Below are 26,354 nucleotides of genomic sequence, written 5' to 3' on the forward strand. Positions count from 1 at the left end.
CGCCGTGCCCGGGGGGCAGCCCGGCCCCCGCGGCCGTTGGCGGCGCCGCCGCGCGGCTGAGGCGCAGGCGGGTCCGCGCCCGCCGAGGATGAGCGCGGCCTGCGGGCCCGACCCCCCCCGAAAGCGAGCGCGGCCCGACCCCGGGCCCGGCCCCCGGCCGCCGCCGCCCGCCAGCCCCGCCGTGGGGAACAAAGGTCGGTGCCGGCGCCGGCGGCGGCCGTTGTTGATCCTGCTCTTTGGGGGCCTGCAGTAAGCGCGCAACCCGCGGAGCGGGGCGGGGGCGCGTTCCTGGGGGCCGGCGGGCATGGGGTGCCCAGGCCTTAGTGCGCGGCGAAGTGCGCCCTTCGGGACAGCAGGGAGGAAGGGAAGGGAAGGGAAGGGAAGGGAGAGCCGTCCCTCGCGTTTGCCGCGTGCCCGAGTGGGTGCCTGGGACATCGGTAGCAACGGGAGCAAGTAACTAAGAGGCTACTTGGAGCAGGTAGTAGTGTGGTGTTGTACGCACGCTGATGTTGTTGTTTGCAAAGTGATAAAAACTGAAAATACAGTTGCTTTTCTCTGATAGAATCTGAGGAATGGTATGTTTTTTTGTTTCTTTTTTTAAGTTGGAAATGTTGATGAGAAACTTAGTTATCCTTTAAAAATAACAAAAGTTAACCTTATTGTTTACACTGATTGCAAATGTATGTTGGCTTGTTCTTAACTTTTATGCTTTTACCACCTTATGAGCAGTAAAAACAGGTGCTAGTCTCATTAAAGACAAGTACTATGTGTTATATTCATTTTCAGGCTTAAAGGGCAAGTCACATGCAAAGTTTCCAAACCAAAGTGATTTTGTTCTGTTCTGAAGCTGCTGCTGCCACAATTTCTCCTTTTTTGTCTAGTTTGTTCCTCAAACAGTAGTCATTTGGCTTGATAGAGATTTATTTGCCCTACATTTCAGAATGTCTGGCTGCTTTGCACCCCTTTCCTGTTGGTGATCTTGAGACATGAAATACAGGATGATGAAAATTTGATAAGCAGGGATAATATTTTTAAGTTATAATGGATCATTAGAAATATATATTTTTTTATTTTTCAATTCATAACTCTGCCAAAAGCTCTTGTTTTTGTGGGGGTGGGGTGGCAGTTATTTTTGAAAGTGTGGCATGGCTCTGCCTGTGCCTCGTGTGTATGTGGCTTGACCCCATGACCTAGTCAAATGGTAGCAACTTTGCCCCTTTACTTTTGTGCTAGGTTTTAGAAAAGCGTGAGATGCTTTAAATATTTTCTAGACATTACCTTTACGTGCAAAAAATTCTGTACTTCTGGAAAGGATATTCATAACCAGCTGTGGAGAAAGTGGCATTCATGGCCTTGAACTTTACTGTGATACCTTCTAGGTTACCTATGGCACAAAAAAGTTAGAGAACCCCTTTTGCAATAAAATGCTAAGTCAGTAGTGACTGTAAATCAGAGTAGCTAGATCTGTTGTTCTGATCTACATGTTGTGCAAAACTGCTGTTGCAATGGGAAAATTGTATATTTTAATTACCCAGTTGACAGCAGTGAGTAGACACCTTGTACAGTCAGCAGGGGCAGGTAGAGAAAATCTCTTGGCAAATGGAAAGAAAGGGAACTGAAGCTGGCCGTCATTTTTTTTTAGCATTAAGTTTAAAAACAAGAGTAAAAAAAACTGAAAGTCTTCTTGCACTAATGCCACTCTACTATAGACTTTCCAGATGTGAAGTGACTGCCTCAACTCTTTGTTTCCCGAGTCTCTAGATAATTAGTTCCTGGGGTGCTGTTCTAATCAAAGCTTTTCTGAACTGCAGCAACGTGGCAGAGATAAAAAAGACTGATACATTCACTGGGCCTTTATGGTTGATAGTGAATTTGAAAAAGATGCAACACATTTTCTTGCTGTTTAGGGGAGTCAGCATTGATAGCCTTTACAAATTTGTTTTTGGCGGGGGAGAGAGTCTTTTTTTCAGTGTTGGTCACTCTTAACACTCAGTCTTTATATTAAAATTCATGCTCACGGTATACTACGTGCAAGTAAGATTGTCTTATGGGTCTTCTAAAACTCAATTGCAAACAGGAGGCTTTGGGTTGGTTTTAATTTGATTATGTTGCATCTCCTCGTTATTCCAAAGTTCAGCACAAATCTTTCAGACTCTCTGTGTTGGTGAGAATAAAAGGTAATAAAGGCTGACTATATTAAAACTAAACATTGCACCACATGTAATGTTAATAATGTTAATCTGGATGCTTCCTGTAGCAGAGGTGATGATAAAGAAGGTACTCTCACTTGCATTCCACGCAAGCTATTTTACTCATAGGCAATCATGTTGCAGTCTCGTCATGTTTCATGTAATAATGTAGCAAATTGTATTTTTGCAGTTTGTAAACAACGGACAATTACCTCTTGGTTGGAGAACAAAGGACCCCAGAGAAAGGAGTCCGAAAGGTAAAATGTGCAAATGTACATATACCTATCTAAAAGCTGTGTTCTTTGAGATGCCTTTGGCAAGCACGACTAGCCACTGAAAAAAAGCAGCTCTGGTTCTGTTGCTTTCTTTGCCTAGGCATGTCTCCTATGGAGAATTAGTTGACAGAGTCTCACTACTGAAAGCTAGCTAGCCAAATTTAAAAAAAATAAATAAAAAATGCTGACTTAGCTCATTGGATCAGCATGACACTTACCCCTGCTGGTCTCAGGAGTAGACAACTGTTAGATGAGATCGGTGGTCATGTCCTTAGTTAAGAATCCTGCCTTTATTTTGTCTTAACACAGAGAATAATAATTTTCAGATTTTGACTGATGGTCTTGTACTCACAGATTTATTGTTAATTTAAAGACAAAATTCAGTTTTGCTTCATCCCGATAGGCTATAATAGTATAAGTTCATGCAACCCTAATTAATTTGGGCTAAAATTAACAAGACCCTCAACTGTTAATTTGAGCTATTTTGTCAAAGGTGTCATGGAAGTTTTGCTACTGAAGAGCACCATGTAAATTTTTATGGTACTAAATTTTTATGGTACTTATGTAGTGTGTCAGGAGCAGTGTTGGCAAGACAACTATATTCTCATGGGTTTCATTTTAATGATATGTACTTCAGAGGAATATCAAGTGGTAAATCTCTATAATTCCAGTTGTAAAAATGGTGTTTTATTTTTCATTAATATTTGTTAATAATTAGATAGTATAATCTATGGCAGTGCTGAAATGATTAGCAAAAGACAGGTGAACTTATGAAAGTTAATAGTATAGTTCTACTAGATTAGTACAAAAATTAGTTTATTAATAATGTTCATTTAATAATGATTTAATAATTAAAATTTAATAATTGTAATTTTGTAATCAGTTCTAAACATACTCTAATGTTATACCTATGCATGGTGATTCTTCTAGGTATAAAGAGCCATATTCTGCTTACAAGAGTAAGGAAATAGCTTGACATTTTTGAGACTGTTACATTATTTTGCATCTTGCTCTTTTATACAGTAAATGGGAGAGAATAGTTACAAAGCAATAGAATTCCTTAGTCTTGCTGTCTTTAACTGTTTAAAAAGAAAGTTAAGGAGGACTTTTCATAACTTTTTTTTTCCCCCCTCATTTGGAGAAAATACCTAAATAATGAGTTTCAAGTGACCTGAGGCACAGTATAATACAGTTTTTGGAAAATTTAAACAAAAAGATTTTAGGTTTGGACATAGGGTTAATGAGTCATTGGACTAGATTTACTAGGGTAAGCAACTGATTCATCATCCTTTGAAGGCTTTAAATGGCAGTTATTACTAAAAGATATTTCCCACTTCAGTAAAACTTGTTGGTCCTGATAGTGCTCACTTAACAGATATAATGGGGTTTCTGTTTTATGCTTACAGTCATTCTCTGCTTTAAAAATACGTAGAGATTTCGTTTGGAGATAAGGCATTAATTTCTCTTAATTCTATCCCACAGCTTGGAAAGGAAAATTAATAATAATACTGAAGTAAATCCCAAGATGACTTCCATTAAAAAAGACAACTTCTGTGAACATGATGTGAAAAAGCTAGAGAATATTTGTCAGCAAAATTTTCCAAATATATCTGTGGAAGTTGGTGCAAAGCACCCAGATGTGCCTCAGACAGGCAGCATGTATAACTGGGAGGCTGAAGGTGTGTGTAAAGACCCAATCTTGGACTCGGAGCCTGTGAAGGGGACACAATCTGGAGAGCTGTTTAGAAATGCCAACATTGATCAGCTGCATAAAACTGGCAAACAGGCCCAAAGAGGCTCCGAAGAAAACAGTGACATTTGGACTCAAAGGAAATTATCTTCAGGACGGTCTTTGAAAACGGGAAATACAAAACTTTCTTCAAAAGTCACTGAGACGGATGCACAAGTTGTTTCCTGCAGTTCACAGAAGCTGAAGAGTTGCAATTCTGATGATGTAGCCTGCTCAGTGAGTGAACAAGAGGAAGGGGATGTAGTTCCAGAAAGCCCCCTTTCAGATGCGGGTTGTGATGCTTGTGTATCTGATCTTGGAGGTCCTGGGAAGCTGAGCAAATGTCAGAGTAGTTCAGGAGATTCTCCTGCTTTTGAGAAAGAAAGTGAACCAGAGTCACCAATGGATGTAGATAATTCTAAAAATAGCTGTCATGGATCAGAGGCTGATGAAGAAACAAGTCCTTTTTTTGATGAGAGAGAGCAGATAAATATGTCAAAATCCATAAACCAGTCTCCCAGAATTCAGTGTGGGGATACTGAACTGGAGGCAAGGAAGTCACAGTTCTCTACCAAGGGTTGTGAAGGCTTTGAGGGGACAGATAACTCTGCCAAAGAGGATGAGCTGCATATGAAGTCACTTGGTATCTGTCCTGCTCCACTGTCAGAATGCAAAGGTGCAAAACAGGGTGGGAAGAAAGACTCCAAAATCACCTCTCATTTCATGAGGGTACCTAAAATTGAAGAGAAAAGGTTTGTCTGCTTGTCTCTCCGTCTGTGTTTTCTCACCTGAGTATTTTACTACTTAATGATAGCATTTTGAATGCTGGATTGTACAAGGAATGTTGCAAAATATGTGCTAAGAAATGAAAACAACTTCAATGTAAGCTTTAAATAACCCCTATTTTTTAATAGGACTGCATTTTTAAAGGATATGTTTTTCTAGTGCCATTTTTAATTCACTGGAGACTTAGCTAACATTGGGAGCTGTGTTCACTGTAGAAAGCTGGTTTAGTTTATGAAGGAAGTGATTTAGGGCCATTGGATTTTTAATGCTTGAAAACAAATGGTGATACAGGAGTACTTTGCACAGTGTAGAAGCTTTGAGGTCAGTGCAAAAATTTTGTCTTTCAAAAGAAGTAGAGATGTGAGGCTTTCTTTTGGGGAGTCTTTATTCATAACTTGTGAGAAAGGAGGAATAGAGATGAGACACATCATAGAAACAAAAGGCCTAAGCAGGACCCAGAAGTCCATATGTTAGATTAGTCCATATGTTATATAAGGACACACGGATAATTTCTGCCCTGAAGAGCTTGGATTTCAGAGAGCAGAGCAGGGAGAGAGCTGTGTTAGCTGTTGTAATATGCAATCATCTCACACTAATGTTTCCTTTCAAGTCTTAAAAGTGGGACAAGAAAGGAGTTTTTTATACATTTACTGGGACAAGGAACAGCACAAACCATACTAGTGAAGGAAATACAGAGGGTAACAGAGGGTGAAAAGCTTGAATTTGAAAAATCTTGAGATCGGTAGGCTGGGAATGGACTTGGGAGTATTAGGGGTGCTTTGCAGAATAGCTAGTAAGATAAACTGTGAGGTTGTTCTGACTTTAACCAAGATGATGTGAAGGTTTTAAGCTTCAATACCAGGCTAAACAGTGGAATTGTCTATAGTGCTTAAGAAAACAATTAGAATAAAACTTAATTTTCTGAGTTTTAGTTAGGCGAGGTCTGCAGTAGGTAAGAGCGGCCGAGTTCTCAATTTGGGGAGAAAAAAAAATCAGTGTTTCATTAAGCTGGTCTTGGTAAAGTGTCATGCTAATGCAACTGCATAGTTTGCATGTTATTACCCTTCCTTTTTTCATTATTTGCACCTGAAAATATTGGCGTATGCACAGATGTAGCAAACAGGTTCAACAACATCTTTATTCAGAGTGGAGTAACTTCGCTAAGGGGAGCCAAGAGATCTAAGCCATACCTGGAAGTGTAGGCTTTTATCTTGTTTTGCATTTTCCTCTGAGAACTTTTCTTTCTTGAATGAGAAACATTCGGAATGTTGCATCAAGCACATAGCTAAGCCCCAGTCAAATTTGTAGAAACAGTCACAAATGCTATTTAGGGGCTCTTAGCTGGTCCAGTTAAATTGTCTTGTTACAGAAAGAGTTTTAACTTCTCAAAAAGGAATAAGGGAATCGAGGTGATGCTACATGAAATGCTAAGAATGGATGGCCATGCAGATTGTGTCGTGTGACATGCTGAATCAGCACGCGTGTGCTTTTTCGAAACATGGGCCTATTTTGGATAGAGGAGAGAGGAGTGAAGTTTGAAATAGACTGTCATGTCCTTTCTGTCAAGTCCGTAAACTTCTAAGTAGCACTTCTGTCTCCAGTGTCAGCTTATGAGTATGCCGAGATTAGCACATATTTGTAAAAGTTGCATCCTAACATGGTAATGTAACATAAAAGCGGTTTTAGAAACGTAGCGAAGCTTAAGAAGCCTTCCTGGTATTTTATGCTCTGATATCAAAGCAAACCGTGAAGAACAAAATAAATAAGTTCCATATGGGTTATACACTTAGCTCTCCCACCCCCTCACCTGCCATGTTTGAAGCTTTAAAGGAGAAAAATTGTTGCATCCATTGCGAGTGTTTCATACTGTTTGAAACAGATGATAAAATTTCAAACATAACTTGTTTTGAAGCAGGTAGATTGATCTGCTCTTCCACATATTTAAAACTTGCAGGTGTTTTTTGAATTGTCATTTTTACTTTTTTTGTAACCATTTGGTCTGACGTGAAAAAAATAACTGAGAAAAGGTGATCAAGAATTTTAGTTTGTAGTTAAAGGAATGTGTGTATGCTTGCCTGTGTGTGTGTGTTCGTTTTTTGACTACATTAAGAGAGGGCTCTAGAGAGGGTCCTGACAATTGCAAACCACTGAGTAACACTTCTGTCCTTGGTAAGATCTCTAATAAGGAGTGGGATCATGGAAAAACAGTCTGGAATTTATCGGACTATTTATCAGTCAGCCTTGCTCCTCAGAGAAGGCTCCTGCCTCACTAACCTGTTGCAGCTCTGCCAAGGTGTTTGTGAGCATGTAGAAGAAGAAATTTAAGTAAAAGTATTTGAGAGGGAGGGGGTAGATGGGGAGGGCTGATGTTAGTGGTTGAGTGTTTTCCCCTAAATAAGCTTTGGTCTGGGGCTGCAGCAAGGCTGGTGTGGAAACTGGCAGACTTATACGCTTAAATCTCGAAGCAGAAACTGTGTGCATTTGCCACCAGGTTTTTCAGTGGAAATGAAATGTTTAATTATATTTGTATTTTAACAGCAAGAAAGAAAAGTGTGAATTCAAACCTCAGAGGCCAGGAAGGAAGATTCCTAAATATGTGCCCCCTCCGCTTCCAGCTAATAAGAAGTGGTTTGGGACACCAATTGAGGAGATGAGAAGAATGCCTTTGTGTGCGGCCCGTCTTCCTCACCTGCGACCCTCAGCTAATCACACAGTAACCATCAGAGTACGATCAGTTAGCATATTTGCTTTAAAACAAAAATTTCTTACTGAGTTGATATTCAGTAATAAGAAACTAAGGCAGTTCTGCCGTGCATTAGATTTACTACATTAGCAGGTTATGTAAATCTTTCCTTGCAGCTCCCTGCTATCAGCCTGGGACAACTGACTTTCCTGAGAGTTGAGTTGTCTCCTGATTCTGAGAATCAGGATGTTAAGATCCAGAGAAAATGTAGTTACATTTTTTAGTGCCTCTGGCTTGTTTGATTATTTTTTTTTCCTTGCACAGGTATATGCATGTTTCTTGGTCTGATTTGTAAGCTGTGGGTTTTGAAATATGTCTGCATATTTCTTTTGGATTTAAGATGGAAAATAGGTTCAAGATATAAGAAAGACTATGAGTGGAGTTGGGAGCAATTTTGCACTGGATTTTAGGTCAAATCTGACATATAGATCTTCTCCTTTTGAGTAATATGTAGTTGAATATTCCTGAGAGAAAGTGTGTGACCAAAAACTTGCAGGGTCCTTGACAAATCCCAAACAGAAGCACGGTGCATTACATTTAAAAAAAATTAAGTTTTGAAAAAGCTTAAACAAAAGTTCAAACAAGCAAATGCCAGTATTAAGGAAATTAATTCTTGCAGAAAGACACGTAACAGGTTAGATCTTTAAGAATATTGCATTATTTATTTTATATTTCCTCATATTCTGTGGCATAAGATTAAACTACTGCTGTATCTTATAATGACTTATCCTGTTTATTATTAGTTTAAAGGATGTTATTTATGTGCTTGGCTATGGTTTCTCTTCCAACAATATTTTGATTACTTTGGTGAAAGTATTTGGATGAAGTAACTGCTTAAGCTTATAAGTAAGGATATCTGTAGCTGAAAATTGAACATCAAGATAACTGCATGTATTGCTTTTATTTTGGTGCACATTAGGAGATCAAATGTTAAGGTGTTCTTTTTTATCAAGTTTAACACTTGAGGGGATCTTAACAATTATGTAGATCTTTACCTCCTGTCTGAATTCCTGTTGGTAACCTCAGTGAACATTATTTATTTATTTATTTTTGTTAAGTTGCGACACATACTATTTAGGACTTAGAGATGGAAAAATCCATCATATAGGTTTTTGGTTGTTCTCGTTTTCCCTCTTTCTGAAAGAGGTGACTGTAGATGAAAGCTTTTCATTTCATTATGCCTGTGCTTTTTCTTTGCTCCATATAAAATTTTCAAAATGAAGCTTGAGGCTTTTTTTCTTCTCCCTCCCCCTGGGTTTTAGGTAGACCTTTTGAGGGAAGGAGAGGTACCTAAACCTTTTCCAACTCACTACAAAGACTTGTGGGACAACAAACATGTCAAAATGCCCTGCTCCGAACAAAATCTCTACCCTGTAGAGGATGAGGTAAGATAAAGGTGCTTAGAGTTGTGCAATAAAATATGTACTTTTTATTCCATATATATATTTATATACATATACAGGTCATGTATGAGTTTTCTGTTTTTCTCTATCTGAGTTTTCACTCATGCTCGGTGGGCAAACTATGTGCTTGGCACTGGAAAGTCTGGTAGATGGATGTATTTGGCCTGAAAATCTGGATTCTGGGGCATGCATGATGCTGCAGATAGAGGGTTGTTTTTTCCTTCTAGTAGTTATTATCTATTTTTTTTTCTGATTACAGAGGACAGGGGGAGGCTTTTATTGGTAAAGCAATTCAGGATAACCACAAATATGAGTGAAATGACAACCAAATTCTGAATTTAATGTTCTGTCAGGGGTTGCTCACTGATTGAAATAAATCTGACTTTGCTGTTTGGCTAAAATGATGGCAGGAGGATTAAAGAGGTGGCCTTGCTTGGTTTGATCAGGTGTTTCTGCTCACAATATATTTAAACACCTGATGAAACACAGCATAGGGTGCTGGTTAAAGTGAGCAAGTGCCCTGTGGTGAAAGCTGTACTGTTGGTAGTGGGAATGGAGATTTTTGACTTCTAGGTAAATTACCCTCTGTCTTTTTCATTTATCGACTTTACAGATGCAGCATAAGATGAATTGAATTAATCTTTCACTGATGTTTCTTTGTTGCCAGTTGAGGAAGATGGGTTGTACCTGGCCAGCAGTAGTCTTGTAGCTATTGTGTAAATATCAGGCACCAAAACTTCCTGTTCCGAAAGAATATTATAGGGTGTTATATGTAAATTGGGTTGGTGGATAAGTGAGCCATACCAGTCTGTTTTTATAATATATGACCTTAATTTTCCTAATTTTACATTTTTATAAAGTTAGTTAAATTTATATTCTGAGTTGTAGCATTTATAAACTGTGATAATGTTTTATGCGCAAAATTAACTTTATTCATTTGGCCTGAGAAATAGTGCTGCATATGTGAAAAAGAAGACTTCAATTAAAAAGGCACACTTTGAGATAGTAAAATGCAGTGGCTTAAAAGTTGCAACAAGTGCTTTATAATTATTCAAATCACATCATTTATTTTTAAATAACCTCACAAATAAAATGACTCTTCTAAAGTTTTGTGGAAAGGAAGCAATGAGCACTAAATGTCTTTCCATTTTTTTGAATGCTTTCATCTGACTATTTTGATGGTTTTGTTTTGAAGAATGGGGATAGAACTGCTGGAAGTCGATGGGAACTAATTCAAACTGCCTTACTTAATAAATTTACCTGCTCACATGATTTGAAGGTAAGTTTATCAGTCTGAAATCAAGTGCGTATAAACATATAGATTAGAATTACTACCAGGTTTTTCATGTGGTGATGTCAGTGAGTTTGTTTAATCATTTAAAGTCTGTCATATTCAGGAGGTCTCGTAATGAATTCTACAAATTCACTGGGCAAGGAAGATGGGGAGCTTCTACTTTTCTCCCTGGAATCACTTCTGGATATGGTGGTATCTCTGAAAGATATTAAAGGGGCTTGCCTTTGCGAAGAACTGATACAATGCTACTGTTAATACAACAGATGCTGAACAGCATTAGTGAGTCTTGTGCTTAATATTTTAAGCTATATTTTTAAAACTAAATTTAAAAAGAACTACTGTCACTGTTTTGTGGAACTTGAATATGGAATCTCTTTTTTTAACTTAGTTAATTAAAAGAATTAGAAGGATTGATTTTTTTTTTAATCTGTTGTCCTTCTCCATCTTCTAATTAGTCCCATTGAAGTAGCTTCATAGGCAGACAGTTATGTTTGAGGACTAACTGCTCCAATTTCTAGTTCTATGTGCCACACAGTAGCAGTGAAATAAGTAACACGGTCAAAAATAATTCAGATCGGAAATCATTCAGTAGTCGGTCGCGTAGAGTTGGTTGCATCAACTATCTGTCTTTTGTAAGTTGCCAGAAGGTCACAAAAACAGAACTGTTCTTGATAGATTGTCACATTTTTCAGTGAAAAGAGACTGGTATTACTGTATTACCTGAGATGTGTATTTTAGTTTCCATGACTTGCTTTTGATGTATTTTCTCATTATCAGGCTGCTTATACTAGTTAGAAGCACAGTATAAACAATGTTTGCACACAGTGATGTCTAGGTTAAAAAGCTGAAATTCAGACTGTCGTAAGTGTTGCCACTGAATTTCCTTGCTATTGTTAAAATAAATCGGGCTTGATAAGTCTGTACGAAACTGTTTGTCCAGCAGGAACAGCATCTGGATCTTTTTGTGTAAAAAGAATTGCAGGGAATTCTTTAGCCCTTGTTGTGGAAGGGCCAGGTTAATCATGTGGTTCCAATTCTTTAGATTCTTAAACTGATCAAACCTTTGACGTATTGCAGAGGGATACTAGGAGGAAAAAATGTAGACCAGGGGAAAAACTTTCACCATTGAGCTTAAAATACAGGATTTATTAACATGGGATTGTGGCATGTTAGTACAATTGCATGTATTTTGGTAGGTTTTGTGGTAGGCTGTAGCCACTAGATGGTACTGTTCTTTCAAAAAGGAAATTTCATAAATAAAATAATTTTCTTCTGTGTCTCAAAGCGTTAATTTTGCTGTGTTCCTTCCTTAGGAGGCTATCCTGAGATACAACGTTGCTTATGCTAAGAAGTGGGACTTCACGGCTCTTACTGACTTCTGTGATAAGGTAGACCAAGTTGATTTGAAGTAGGAAAATAGGTAAAATCTAAAGAATTGTTCTTTGTATATCTTGAATTGCTTTTGGCTTCATTTCCTCTTTTGGGGTGAAGTTTTGCCTTTTCCAGTAAAAATCTATATAAATAATTATTAGGCTGATAACTTCAGCTGAAATGGTTATTATACTTTAAAAATTAGTTTCACTTTAAATCTTATGCAGCTAAGTGCTCTGAGAGATTCCGTAACAGCTAAGCTTATTGAAGGTAAGACATTAAGGTACACATCCAGTGTTCTTTTTCTGGAAAATGTTGCTCTTCTCTTAAACAAACAAACAAAAACTTTAATGCTACGTTGTAGTGGTTTTTATGTAGACTGTACTTTGCTGGTCTAGCAGTAAAATTTTGCTATATGCCAAGATGATACAACTCTTTCAGTGAGGGTCAAAAGACATCTAGAAATGATGACTGATTTGTGAGATTGCCTGATGAAAGGAGAAAAGACATGCCAAAATATTTTCTTAGACTATGGTGAAACGTGCAGAACTATATTTAGAAATACATATTCTATCATTAAGGATTGTGTGAACTTTTTGTTTTGTAAATTAGCAAGGCATCTGCTTTCAGAAGAGACTTTGCGCAATATATTTGTGCTCTGCTTAAGCGAGCGTGTATTAAACAGAAGGGTCAGATTCTCTGTGGAAATGACCTACATATACTAACTGTAGCAGAGTGTGGCTTTTGAAGTTACTGGGTTTGGGAGTGAACAGTGACTTTTTTTTTTTTTTGCATTTCCTTTTAACAAACGGATTCTGAGCATGAAATCTCCTTTCCTATTCTTGGATCCTATCGACTTGTTATATGCTCTTAACCAAGAATTCTGTGGTCTGTTTTGGAAAGGAACTTGGTAGTGTGCATATTTAATAGTGTCTGTATTAATGATTGATTGGAGGATATTTATTTGGGTGTTACTCTGATAGGTTCTGTATTTTATTAGATTATAAAGCATAATTTGGTGCTGTATTTTATGATTCTGGACACAACTGATGTCGTCTGTTAAGTGCATTCACTTCAATGTGTTTCTTTTGGATTGTTTCCTATTTTAGGTAGTTCCCTTTCAGTTCTTTACAATCCTACTTCTAAATTTCAAATAAATTTTCTTATAGTAACAGCAGTTACAAGTTCTGAGACTTTCTTTAAGTTTATTTTCCTAACTAAAAAAAAAAAAGCAAATGTCATGTAATATGTGACCCAGGACTTCTGCTGTATAGGTCACTTCTTTCACAAGTCTTCTACTGTCACATATGTGTTCAATGCCACCAAGTGGGTGGAATGAGGAGGGCAAGATCTAAAAAGACCTTCATGTAAGACTGATAGCGTGCAAATGATTTGCATTTTTGTAATGCAAAGACTTGACAAGAAGGTGCTTTCCAGACCTGAACTACTGTATCAGTCTTTTGTTGGAGAGCAAGGCTACATCATGCTGGAAGTGCTTAAAACCTTGAGAGCTCGGTCTGAGGATCAAAAGAAATGTGTCTGGGGTTATAATTTGGAGTTCATTAAAACACCTTTTTTTTTTTTTTTTTTTTTTTTTTTTTTTTTGAGCTGTGCTCTCTTATACTGCTGCCTCTTGCTCCACAAAATGATCTCTGGGTTTAAATAAAGCCAAAAAAAAAAAGCCAAAAAAAAACAAACAAAAAGGAACTAGTAAATCTGCTCCAATTCATTTGCCTAACACATCTGGACACCAACCATACTCTATGCCTTTAATCACCCCATTAATTACACCAAAATGCTTACCTGTTAATACCTAAGCTGAAGTTTAACATCTGGCAGCAATACTACTTACTTGAATTTAAACACCTGCTAGCTGTTATCCTCAGCGCATACACCATTTCCCACCCTGGCTTGCCCTGGTGCTGTGATGGGGGTGGGAATTATTTGCTAGAGCTTGTCCCCACGTTGTGGCTGACTCTTAACTGCAGAGAGCTGTTTTGAAACAAATGCTAACGGGAGCCCGTGGGAGGTATGGTCTAGAAGTGACCTAGAGCATAGAATTTATGGTCAGGTGGGTTAAACTGGATCAGTCAGGTGGTGGGTTTTTGGTTTTTTTTTGTTTGTTTGTTTGTTTTTGAGACTGCAGTTTCTTATATTAGTAAATAAAACGCATGGTGGCTTCTGGGGAAACAGTATGTCACAGGAGCTGCACTCTGGCACTTCAGAAGTCTTAGATTTTTGTTTTTTTGATTGTTTTTGGCAATATTGAGGTATAGTAGAGAGATACTCAAAAAGCTGAACTAGCATGTAGCTACCTTCCCAATGGTCTTCCCAGTGAGACACTACAATTAAGGTCCTGAACCAAAATCTGGAGATTATAGATGACTGGTGCCTTTAACCATCCATAAATTAAGTTTCAGATCCTTCCCTATCTTTATTGAGAGGTTAACTTTTTTATTATTATTATCTGTGTGCAACTTTCTGTAATGCAAATGCTGGGATTGGAACTCTTTTTAGAGTGAAAATTTTAGAACCAATAAACTGGAGTGAAATACTTTGGTTCATCAGGGCTGTTCTCTTGGTAGAGACTGTCCCTTGCTAGATTAGTGTACTACCATGTACCTAGGGAACGGAACAAGTTAGCCTGAACTGAAATTCTTACGGACAAAAATGCTGTCTGTTTGTGGTCCCTGAATCCCCTCTACCTAATCGGGGTAGCAGTTACTGACTAGCTGTAAAATGTTAGGTGGAAACTAACCTAAATTAACTCTGAAGTTGGAATAGTTTAAGTTTAAAAGCCATTTCAATCTTCTTTGCATAACTAAAAGTGTAAATGATTCATGTTGCTCAACTCACTGTATTGTTATAACTGCATAAAATCACATCTTTTATTTGGAGAGGAGGGCAGTTTGTCCTTTCTTTCCCATATAGGGAAAATGTTTTTCTGATGCCACTGTTACAGCTTTTAAAAAAAAAATTCCTTCATGTTATAGAAATTTCCTGACAATGGAGCTGCTGGAATTTCAGATTGTTTTTCTTGGTGTGCTTTTTGGTAAGGGGGAAAATTCCGTACTCAAGTGTGGGATGCTGAATAAAAATTTGAAAGTTCTATCCAAATCTCTTCTACTGAAGTGTTTTGTCAAAGAACAGCTATACATCTCTCTTTAATGGACTGCTGTGCAAAAGGATCTGTTTTTGCAAATAACGTCCTAAAAACTTCTCTTATTTTCATGAAGAGTGTGGGTGTTTGTTTTTTCTTTTTCAAAACAGGATTTCCCGACAAACGCATCCTTACTGCTTGTGCTTTTTTTTTTTTTCCTTTTTTTTTTTTTCGTGTGTGTGTGTGTGTTGTCGCAAGAGGGAGCCCTCACTCTACTTACAAAAAAAATTCTCTGGATTGCCAATTAATGCGTGAAAGTAAAATTCCTGTTTGTCCTGGAAAGTAAATGTGGGAACTTGCTTTAATTCTTTTGTATTTTGAAAATTTCATAGCACAGATCAATGATGTACATCAATGGCATCGTGCAAGACTGATGTCTTAAACTAATCTCCAACAAAAGCAAATTTACTTAAAGGGAAGAAGATGACTTTTATCATTTAATGCTGTCAGCTGCCTTAAATTAGGACTAACAGTTTTGGACATAGTTTGTTTTCTTTGCGTTATTTTTAAGTCTCTCTGGAGTTTAAGCGTAATTCTCTCTTGCTGATAGTGTTTCAAGAACTCTTCTTACAGCTCTGCTCTTTCAGAGACAGGGTTTAAATCTAAAAAAGGCATCATATAAGCAATACAGACTCTCTACAGAGGTGATGCTGCTTTTCACTTTCATTTTAGTTGCACAGTATACAAGAAAAACTTAAATGAGCAGGACTTGCATTGTGAATCCTCAGTGACTTTGATATGGAACCTCATTCATCATTAAAACTGGAGCTCTTCTGTGATAAAACCAGTCTGTGAGCTGCCTCATGGTTTTTGTCCTTTGCAATAGAGCTGTTTAAAAGGAAGTTTTTAGTCCCATCTGAAACTTGGGAATTTTATCAGCAATACTCAAATTAATAGTAAGACCACAGGGAAGAAAGGCTGTGAAGGGATAAAAAGGAACTCACGAGGTAACAAAGCGACAATGGGAGCTCTTATCGTCCATGAGGCTTAATTTTGGGCTGCTTTAAAGCCCTTAGTTTTCATCCTCCCGTCTTCTGTAGTATTTCTTCTTCTTTCTAGTGTCAGAAAACAAATACACTGATAATAGCTATTGTTTTTTATTTGCAGGTTATCTAAGTTACAGGGTCTTCTGATGTGCTTCAGTAAAAGGGAAGCCTAGGATTTAGTTACTTGATTTGTTTGCTTTTTGCTTTGTTTTTAGCCACGCTTGCTGCTGGATGTATATAAAAAGCAGAGCAAGAGATTCATTTGATGTTTGTGGCGCTGTTAGTGTTTAGCATATGACAAACATCCTGTTTAAAAAACTACTTTGCATTGGATATCAGTATGATGTCCAGGGCTGAAAAGGGGTTAAATCCAGTTTTTGAGCATGTCATGAAAAGACAAACTGTGAAGTCTGATCATTCCTGTATTGGAAATTGCAAATAGAAAGTTTAGATTTGGTATTAGATCCCTTACAAAACACTGAGTAATAGAATTTTGGTAAGTTTATGTGGCAAAGATCTGAAAAATGTGAAATTGAGAGGTTACAGTGAGAGAAGCAGGAGTGATTAAAGCTGTATAATAATGTCCATGGGAGGAACATTTCAATAGTGTAGGATTACTTCATGCTTGTCACTTTATTTTTCTGGGTTCTCTGCAAATCTTTAAACCCCTCCTTCTGCCTCAGTATGTGTTTTTACAACAGAGACTTAAAGGGCATGGCCTTTACAAAGATGCTCCTTTCTTCTCCACAGTTTCCATTCTCTGGGTGTGTGTCTGCAATGTTTTCTGCTTATGGATATAGAGTGAACCTTTATCACCATTTTTTTGCCAGGCTCTATCAGTCTGTATAATGACCAGGAGTATACTTGCTGTTGATTTCGCAACGTAAACTTGGTGTCCTAAACAAAGTAGGTTATTTGTTTTCAAGACTATTCTTTTCCAGATTTTTTTTTTTTAAGAGAGTTCATATGTTTTCCATGTTTTCCATTTGGACTTTTTCTGTGAGGTAAAAGAAATGTGATGATTATCTTTAGAAAGGCTAGCCTTTTCAGTATCTGTGCTCAATTGCAAGGAAAATCTTTTGCATGAAAGAAAACTGAGGAATATGCCAAACAACCTCACCTGTGCTCCTTCTCCTGTTTCAGTCAAACACAGTTTCACTGCTTTTAGCCTTAAAACTGGCAGCTCTTATCAGTTTGCTTTTATCATGCCATAAATCTCAGCTGATCTTAAAATCCAATTGAAGCTGTGTAGCAAGAAAACAAGGTCAGTTGTCAGGCTGAAGCAGTGTATTCTAATTTGTCTTCATCCTTTAGTTACACTTATACAGGCTTAAAGGCAATAGGCTATTAAAACGTTTGTCTTATAGCTTGTAATTTCTTCTTGAAACAAGATTAGGACAAGACTCCTACTTCTGCCTGCTGCTTTCCATTAATGTTCACATGATGATTGTGTTGCTAGATCCTCTTGAGATCAGGGTGGGAGATTTTATTGTTCTCCCTTTATGTGCAGAAGTTTCTTTCAAAAATAAATTAAAAAAAAGCTCATTGTAGTTTCTATTTGCACAGATTTTTTAGATTTTGGCTTAGCAATGTTCATGTGGATATGTGCATATTCTTTCAAAAGTATTGTGTTTTTTTTCTAATGTAAAGTGCTCCATGCAAGCTTCAGCATATAGCGCAGTAATGAATGCCTAATTCTGCTAGTCAGTATTTTCCACACAAAATAATAATAATAAAAAAATCTTTGGTAGATTTCAGCCTAAAAACTAGAATAAATATGTGTTTGAATTGCTAAGTTGTTCCAAATTTTGCTAGCTTTGTGTCGTAATATCTGCAAAATGTACTTAGTGTTTTGTTGTTGTTGAAGTATTTTTCATTTGAGTGTATGTTGCTAGGTACTATATTGGTGCTTTTGATGTGAACTTAGTAATTTAGAAAACGTATTGGCTAAAAATTGGGTTAAGATATTTGAGAAGCACTGGAGAAGGAAATCCTGTGTGCAGATATTGGCAGTGTATTGACTGGTTACTCTCTTGAGATGAATTGTGAGATCATGGGCTGATTTGAATGCAATTAAGAAATGTTTTAATTGAGAAGTAAATGAAATTAGGGATAAGGGAAATATTCTGCTTCTATTGCAAAAATAGCCACAAATAGCCACAGAGCCACACAAAGCTTTGAGCACTACAGACTTTAATAAGAAATTTTTGAAAACCACCTGGTAAAGGCAAAAATTATACTTGCATTTTTATTGCTATTACTTCCCATTTTCTCATCTAAAAAAGACGGTAAGTACAACATATCTGAACATCATTTGACTGTAGTTTGATCTAGCTGGATTAGGGTTTTCTACTCATTTCTTGAGGAAGACTAGGCCATTTAAAGACAACCTCTGGCATCAGGTGCAGGCGTATCTTGGAAGAAAATTCCTGTGCTTTAATAAGACTTTATACCACTCTTGTCTTTGAGTGGGTCTATGGAACTGCTCAGGCCTTTTGTGTACCTTTTGTTATTTGAATGAACTGCTTGAAAAAGTGATGGCTGTAATCAAAGAAGCAGGAATCGCAAAAAATTTAAAATACCAAATTGTTCTGATGACTGGTTTTTTGATAATAATTTTTATAATTGTCTGGACAGTACTAACAGAAATGAGCATTGTGGAGAGATGTCAGTGCTACAAATGTAGGCTTTTAAGCGAGAAACAAAATGCCCTAAGGCTTGAAAATAGCTTATCCTTTGCTCTTTGCTGCGTTTCACTTTAGTCCAGATGTTTCCAAACAATTTTCATTACATCAGATTACCTTTTTAAAAGCTAAACTGAAAAACTCATTTGAATGTGTAGCAGAGGGTTTCATTTGCACAGTAGCAGAGGAGAATTTGTCCCCATATTGGACAAAACGTCAGGTTCCCTAGTATGTAAAATAGAGAGGCAAGTACTTGCACGTCTTGTACACATTCAAAGCGCGAGAAGCCAGCTATTGTCAAGGTGAAATATCAATGAGCTCTGAATTACAGGCGACTTGTTAGTTTTCTGTGGTTTCCCAGCAAAACAGTTGAATATCTGCCAACTGCTATTTTGTGAGCACCTTAGCAATGGCTATTGAATAGACTCAGATGTCCTGGGACAGGCTATACCAGATAAAAAAGTTGTAAGTATAACGGTTAAGGGCTTTGTGGCTCTGTAATGCTTTGAGACAATGTAAAGGTACATCCTTAGAATCTTTCAGAGTTTTTCACTGCATCAATAACATTTCTGGTTTTAAAAATAAGAACTAGTAAATTTCAAAGATCATTAAAAAATATTTCCCATTGAGAGTTACACTGTGGTAGTTACAGGGGGGCAGATGAACACATTCCTCTGCTACTGTTAGATTTTTGTTTAAATCATTACTGCTCACCCATCTAAAATGAGGAGGAAAAATGTTGGGCTGTGAGAATTTTCATTTTGTAGCTCTAGATTTTGTATGTCAGAAGAAGTCGTAATAAAGATCAGGTGATGGTAAAACATGTGGAGGGAAAGAAATACTCCATGGAAAAGTGTACGTGGAAGCGGGGAGGAGGTAAAGAAGCACTGCCATGATGAGGGCTCTAAAGGCATAAATAAAGTGTTTATTAACTTTATTCTGCATTTAGCTCCTGCTATTTTATCTGTGATGTTAATTTGTTAATATCGCTAGTACGTCCTTGCACTTTGCTGTTAATAGCTGGGCATGCCTTAAACTGAGTTTGCCAGGGTGATGCTGAACATGAGCCCTGGGAACAGGTGCTTATGTCTCTTAACGGGGAACTAATTTAGCCAATATTAGCTTGTTGGTTATTTTTTCTCAAGACACTACTAAAATTCAGTCTTTAATACTGATAATCTACCAGAAAACATTCTATACTCTGTGGAAGTCCACAATTTGTTTACTCTTGTCTTTAACCCCTCTGTAGAAACAAGGCTGATGTCCTTTTCAAAATGCTCTGCTTCTCTATAATAAGTCACAAGCTCATGGAAGAGGAGGATATGGCATTCCTTTGAATGACTCTGCCGGTGCTTGGGAAATGGCTGTGATGCTTCCGTTCATTAGGATTTCTTTTCAGTGGATGTACAAGGAGTGTCTGTTGAGAGCCTTGCTGAAAATTGAAACGAAGGTGTCCTCCGTTGGTAGCAAAAATGATTGAGGTTAGCTTTCCACTGCTGTGGAAGTCTGAACTATACTTTTAAAAACTTAAAAGGAGAGGCAAAAATAAACACACAGTCTTATATCTCACGAATGCTTCTTTTTTTTGTAACATTGCAAATCTCTAAGAATGAAGCCACGGTTGTTGCGAGTGATAAAGCTGAGAGATCACCCTGGGCTGGATTGGCAGAAGATGTGAATGAGCCTTCAAAAAAAAAATTAAATGAAAATGAATTAACCTCTGCCTTGTAGACTGTCTTCCTTTTTCCTCCTGGAGTGTCAGTTTATGGTTGTGATAAATGTCAGAAGCATTCTTCTCAAATAAGATTCTTCCCCATATAATCCAAGGTTGTTAATTTTTTTTTTCTTCTCCTCCCTCCAAAGATTACGCTGTATTTACTGTGGTTTCTAATCAGACAAGTGCTCAAGAAATGTGATGGATTTGACAGCTAAGTGTGTTTCTTAGTGAATTAGTTTTGTGAAGGACCTAAGGTGAGAGATGAGGTTATTCTTTCATGCAGTTTGGAAAATTCATTAACTTAAAATAGGAGTTAAATATTCTGCCCTGCCCCCATACTTTGCTTCTACATTTTTATTATATTAAAACATTATATGTACAATATTTTGCATAATCGAATATTATTGTTTCACTGGTACAATGGCATACATGTATACAACCTAATAGCCTGTACCCAGTTTTTCTGTTTAGTGCCTGATACTGTGTCACAACTATTGGTGTATTTACCTAGACTTTACCTACTCCTTGCCCAGGAGAAAAGCTTATCACACAATGATGATGTGATAATTTTGTAGGAAGCATGAGTTAAAGAAAAGTTACCATTTCTGCCAAGTATATTAGATTAATATATTAGTTTCTGAAGTTAACCTGATAAGAATTTAAGTCTTTGTGTTTTTCCATCTGTTTCGAATAACCTGTTCAGAAAGTCTGCTTTTAGGATGTTGGAAGTGTTTGAAGGTACTTAAGAGACGAGCATTAGACTAAGACTCTGGACTCTGGGGCAGGAAAGGGGGCACAGATTGGCAATTTGAGGTTGTATTCCTTTCTAGTAAAAGATTTTTTTAAAAAAAAAGTTCTACATTGACACTGAGAAATTGCAGTTGTGAACCAAGACCTGAGCTTGTTTGTGTAGCACAGTCCTTGCACGGAACACAGACCTTGTATATGAGGCTGAGGTGAGCAAGTAAATAAATACAGGCTAATGTGGAAATAAAAGAATTAGAGGGCAATGTTCATTAGTGCAGCAGGGAGCAGTCACAAGTTTAATTAGGTGAAATTTTTGTGTTATATGCATCATCTCAAAGGAAAGCCTTAGCTGAAGGGGAATAGAGAGGGAGACACTCGAGGATACATGTGAGATTCTTGGGTACCCAAGACTTCCTAAGGGAATCTTGCACTTAGTGAAAGCATTAATAGTATCTATTTGTTCACACATCTCTTTCTTTTTTTTTTTTTTTTTTTTTGTTTGAGATGCTGACTTGAAAGAGATCTAATGATGATGTTATGCCTAAGTAGGCTGTGTATACCTCTTCTTGTTACATTTCTGTTTTCAGTTGGGTTTTTCGACTCAGAAGGAAATGTTGTATATATCTTGTATACGTAGATCATATAATGTTGTAAAATTATACAGAGACTATTTTACTTTGAGACAAGTTGAAGGTAATGAAGAAAGCAAGCTGCTTTTTATCCCAGAAAGTAGAGAGGTAAAATTACTCTGAGTAAAGTAGATACAAATTGCATGGTTTGTCTAATTTATTAGCTAGAAGGTCATTAGCACTTACTATCTCTTATTAAAATTATTATTACTCGAAAGATAAGAGAGTAACTAGTGACATAAGGTGCACTTTAAAGCAGGAGCTGAATCGCGGTTATTCTGAGAAAAGAGCCCTTTCTTGTACTCGCGTTATGTCCGCGTGGAAGCACGAAGTCAGGTGGCCAAAACGCGTTGCAGTTAGGAAATGCAAATCCCATCGGGTGTGGGGGGAGAAAAATAGTCCAGTTTTCTCTTCATCTTTCAGAATGAGGTTCAGTCAGTGTCTGTTCTACCATGGTTAGTTAATATGGAGAATAAAAGCGAACAATAAAAAGATGAAACTTGAAGCCTTTGCTGTCTAAGCATGCTGTTTGCATGTTGGCTTGATTAGCCTTCCTTCTCACATGATAAAGCTGTCCAAAAATCTGTTTTGTATGTTAGGTTTGTTTGTTTTGATGAGCTGTCAGACTTGGATTTAAGTTCTCTACCATCACCACTGCTCTCTGCTACCTCAGCTCCTTCTCATTAGGACTGTCAGGCACACTCGTCCATTACAGTTTGGAGGAGTGGTGTGCAGTGACAGGTAGCTGTTATTTATGGCTGTGTTTAGTCAGGCTTCCTCACTGTAGTATGAATGTTCATTCTGCTAAAATGCAGGGAAGATGCCTGGCCAGGAGCTCTTACCTCTGCTGCAGATTGCTGAGCAATTTGCATCTTATGAATTGGAGCCCTCAGTCATGTTCATTAATCAGCTATTCCTGTACAGACATTGATGAAACCACCAAGTGATTTCTTTGGCAAAAGGCAGTTCATGTTTTGTAACTCTGATTCTGTGCACTTTTCCCAGAGGAATAGCCTCTGCTTTTATCTTATTCCCAGAGTTCTCTTAAATGAATCGGGGTTTGTGAATAAAACCAACAATATGTTTTTATCGTTCTGTTTTGAATCTCGAAAGAAACTGTAGAGAATGTGTGTTTAATGCAAGCACAAGGACTGATCAATTATAAATCAACTCAGATGTAGTACTCTGATGTATTTTCCTTTATCAAAATTCATTCATAACTCATGTTTTGAGAGTTCATTAAGTTATAAAACAAGAATTGTTAACTTTAAAAGTTGAAATCCAGTCTTTTCTCGTGGTGTTTTAAGATTTGCATACTTTTGTACACAGTTAAAAAGACACTACTGAATCAAATATGTTCCTGTACTAGGTGATCTACTTCAAAGGTGCTTGTTTTGCTGTAGCAGCTTCCTATTAAGTAGGCATGATTGCAGTTGTGTGAGAAGAGTTGTACCTTGAGCCCTGGTGAGGGGGGCACCTGCTTCTGTTTCGCCTGCCACCCACCCTGCACCACATCTCGTAGTGCCTGACCTTCTGGTAGGCAGGTTCAATTAATGCAATGGAACATAGGAACTGGTGAAATGGGGTGGATGGGTGTGTTTGAGAGGGAAGAAAGGTGCTAGCTCTTTGAGCAGAAATGGGTAGACTGGCTCAAGCATGGTGGGTAAGGTGACTTTAAATATACAGGACTTTACATCATAGAATCATAGAATGCTTAAGGTTGCAAGGGACTTCTAGAGATCATCTAGTCCAACCCCCCTGCACACGCAGGGTCACCTAGAGCACGTGGCACAGGACTGCGTCCAAGCGGGTTTGGAAGATCTCCAGAGAAGGAGACTCCACAACCTCTCTGGGCAGCCTGTTCCAGGGCTCTGTCACCCTCACTGTTAAGAAATTTTTCCTTAAGTTCCTGTGGAACTTTTGGTGCTTCAGTTTGTGGCCATTTCCTCTAGTTCTGTCAGTGCCTTCATTTGCATGCAGGAATGATCTGTCTGAAGTCCAGTGGGAATTTTTCTGGACATTAACAGCTCCCAGTTTGGAATTTTTTTCATTGGAGAAGGGCTTGCAATTAAAATTGTAGGTGATAATGATGCTGCTGTATGACATGAGGAAGAAAAGGAAAGAGAGGTAGAATTCTAAAATTCTAAGGTGTGCATTTTGTTTATTTATGCATTCAGCATTGGATCTGAGCTGTGCAGTTGCTGGCCCTGCTTTTGTTTTGGGAGGAAATGTCTCATACTATTACATTATTTTCAAAGGAGCATAAGGAAAAGGTTGAAGTCTTGACAGCTATGACAAAGTCTAGTGCCATAATGTGTCATCAGATAAATGCTGCTGTATGGTCTGTGGCAGTCAGCAAAGCATGGCAGCCACTATTTATGTCAACTTTAAAAGACAGGAAGTGCTACCCGAAGGGGAGAGAATATCAGAAGTTGACAGCCTGGTAGACATCTGGGGTTAAATGTCATATTTTGAATAGATTTAACTTACATATTCATTTTATTTTGTGTACTGAAACCTGAAATTCCAGTCTTCAAATACTCATTTTGTTATTTAATAGTGCTTAAAGGTCTGTGTCCAAGAGGAGCAAGGAAAAGTTTCTTGCTAGAGTGAAATATGTAAAAGGTTATGTGTGAGTTTGGGATAGCTGACTTATACTGCTTAAAAATATAAGTTTACCTTCAGCCAACAACTATAGAAGAGAGATAAGCATCTTATTTATTCTTTAACAATAAAACAATACAAACAACAACTGTTTTTAGTGATAAAGTATATTACTTGGATTCTTCTTCTACTGAATGAAATGACCTTCAGATTGCCTAGGTTTGCTGTTCCCTTGTTCTCTATAAGTCTTTGTTTCAGTTTAACCTTTTAAATTAAAACCTAACCCAGCAGAGTGTTTCATGCAATTAACGTAAATAGTTCCAGTGCTCTGTGGCTGCATGGCGATTTCTTTCTTTTGAGAATCTGGTTCATTATTCTGAATATGTTATTGCTCCCAGGTTACTTTACTTGGTGTGTTTGATAGTCTCTGCAGCAGCTTTGGAGAGAGTTGTTGCTCTATTTGAATTTTGTTGTTTATTGTGAGGCAAAACGCAATGAGGTACTGTGATGAAAAATGTTACAGATTTTGCAAGTTTTTTGCTCTTCCTTTATTTGGGCAGGCTCTGTTTCTACGGACTTGTGTGTTTGTTATTTCTGGAGTAAAATCTTTCTTTTGTTTATTCACTGTTTAAATTTAAACAGATCCTTGAAGATGCAGAGGCTCAGCACTTGTTCCAGTCCATCCTTCCTGATATGGTGAAGTTGGCACTTTGTCTCCCTACTATCTGCACGCAGGTAGGTAGAGCTAGCTGAAAGCTCTGTGGCAGACTGCTTTTATGCAAAGGGTAACTAATGGCTACGGTCAAAACACCAGGGCCATGATATGTCCCTTGATAAATATTATGGTCGAGGGTTAGGTAGTCGGTATAATCGAATGCCAGGGACAGGACCCTTCACTGTCATATTTTTAGCCTGAACTTCAGTTACACCTTACTTTCCGTGTGGTAGAGGTGCTTCATGTTTTTCTTTAGTAAAACTGCTGTAGAACTTTTCAGATTTTAAATCAAATTTAGCATTTGAAATATTTCAGACATCTGAAAACATCTGATTCTTGCTCTTAGATCTTTTTTTTCAGTCATGGGAGTGCTATTTGCATAAAGCCTTCCTTTAGTCTGGAGCACACTTTGTTCTTGTCAGAGTCTCACAGTACTTTTGCACATGCAGCCCTTAACTAATTCTTTGCTGTTATCATAGGAATCGGCCCTGTAGATACTAAAGCTGATAAAAGGTCTATTGCTGTGAGTAGTTCCACTGAAATTAATAGGACTGCTCAAATAAGTGAAGATGTAGTGCGTGATGAAACATGAGCTGGAGTGAGACACATTTATAAGCTCCTTTGTTGCAGGTTTCTAAATCACTTTTCTTGCACTGGAGCAGGAAAATCTCTCCATACTTTAATGTGCTGACAGAGTACCTTCAATAGATGTACTATTTCAAACAATATACTTAAGATTTTTTTGTTACATGATGGAAGGGGCTTTTGAGTGTTATGAACTTTCCAAATATTAAGTTAAGCACAAAACTTCAAGCTCATTCAGTAATGCTTATTATGAAGATAGTGTACTGCTAAGCAGTATAAACTGCTTAAGAATTTATTTCATAAGTTAAATGTACAGCTAAACTTGATGTTTCAGTATAACATACCATCCAAAATGCCCTGTTTTTGTAGACTTACAGAATTAATTAGAACTTCTCAGAGTCTTTTCCTCTCTACCTGTGTGACCTCAGTGATTGTAATAAAACTTATTAATTAAATAGCCGGCAGGCTGAATGAGATTCAGAGAATGTGAGTATAATAATTTCAAGAATCAAGGAGAACTTTCTTGCTTATTTTTTGAAGACTTTAGTGTCAGTTTTAGGGGCATGTATTCAGCAGCCTAAAATTAGCAGCACTTTCTGCCCTCACAAATGAAATGTAGCTTCTCAGCTCTCCTGGAATTAGGCTAAGGGCGATAGAGAATGATGAAAGAACAAATTCCTGTCTTACTACCAAGTAGACTTGTTATAATCATTGCTGGGCTGTTTACTAAAGACTTG

The 26,354-nt window shown here is 37.6% G+C and overlaps 1 protein-coding gene across 1 annotated transcript in view; it reads left to right on the top strand.

The window, feature by feature from the left end:
• The first annotated feature begins 88 nt into the window (after positions 1-88).
• PARG (poly(ADP-ribose) glycohydrolase) overlaps positions 89-26,354 on the top strand; it is a 60,058-nt gene continuing 33,792 nt past the window's right edge. The window contains exons 1-8 of the mRNA XM_088526362.1: positions 89-194; positions 2,380-2,446; positions 3,947-4,945; positions 7,518-7,704; positions 8,985-9,107; positions 10,321-10,404; positions 11,733-11,807; positions 24,960-25,052. Coding sequence (XP_088382488.1) covers positions 89-194; positions 2,380-2,446; positions 3,947-4,945; positions 7,518-7,704; positions 8,985-9,107; positions 10,321-10,404; positions 11,733-11,807; positions 24,960-25,052 — 1,734 coding nt within the window. The remainder of the gene's footprint in view (positions 195-2,379; positions 2,447-3,946; positions 4,946-7,517; positions 7,705-8,984; positions 9,108-10,320; positions 10,405-11,732; positions 11,808-24,959; positions 25,053-26,354) is intronic.

The sequence above is a fragment of the Tinamus guttatus genome, unplaced genomic scaffold (assembly GCF_059628265.1).
Source record: "Tinamus guttatus ecotype Peru unplaced genomic scaffold, ASM5962826v1 Tinamus_guttatus_pri_ptg000246l, whole genome shotgun sequence".
Lineage (NCBI taxonomy): Eukaryota > Metazoa > Chordata > Aves > Tinamiformes > Tinamidae > Tinamus > Tinamus guttatus.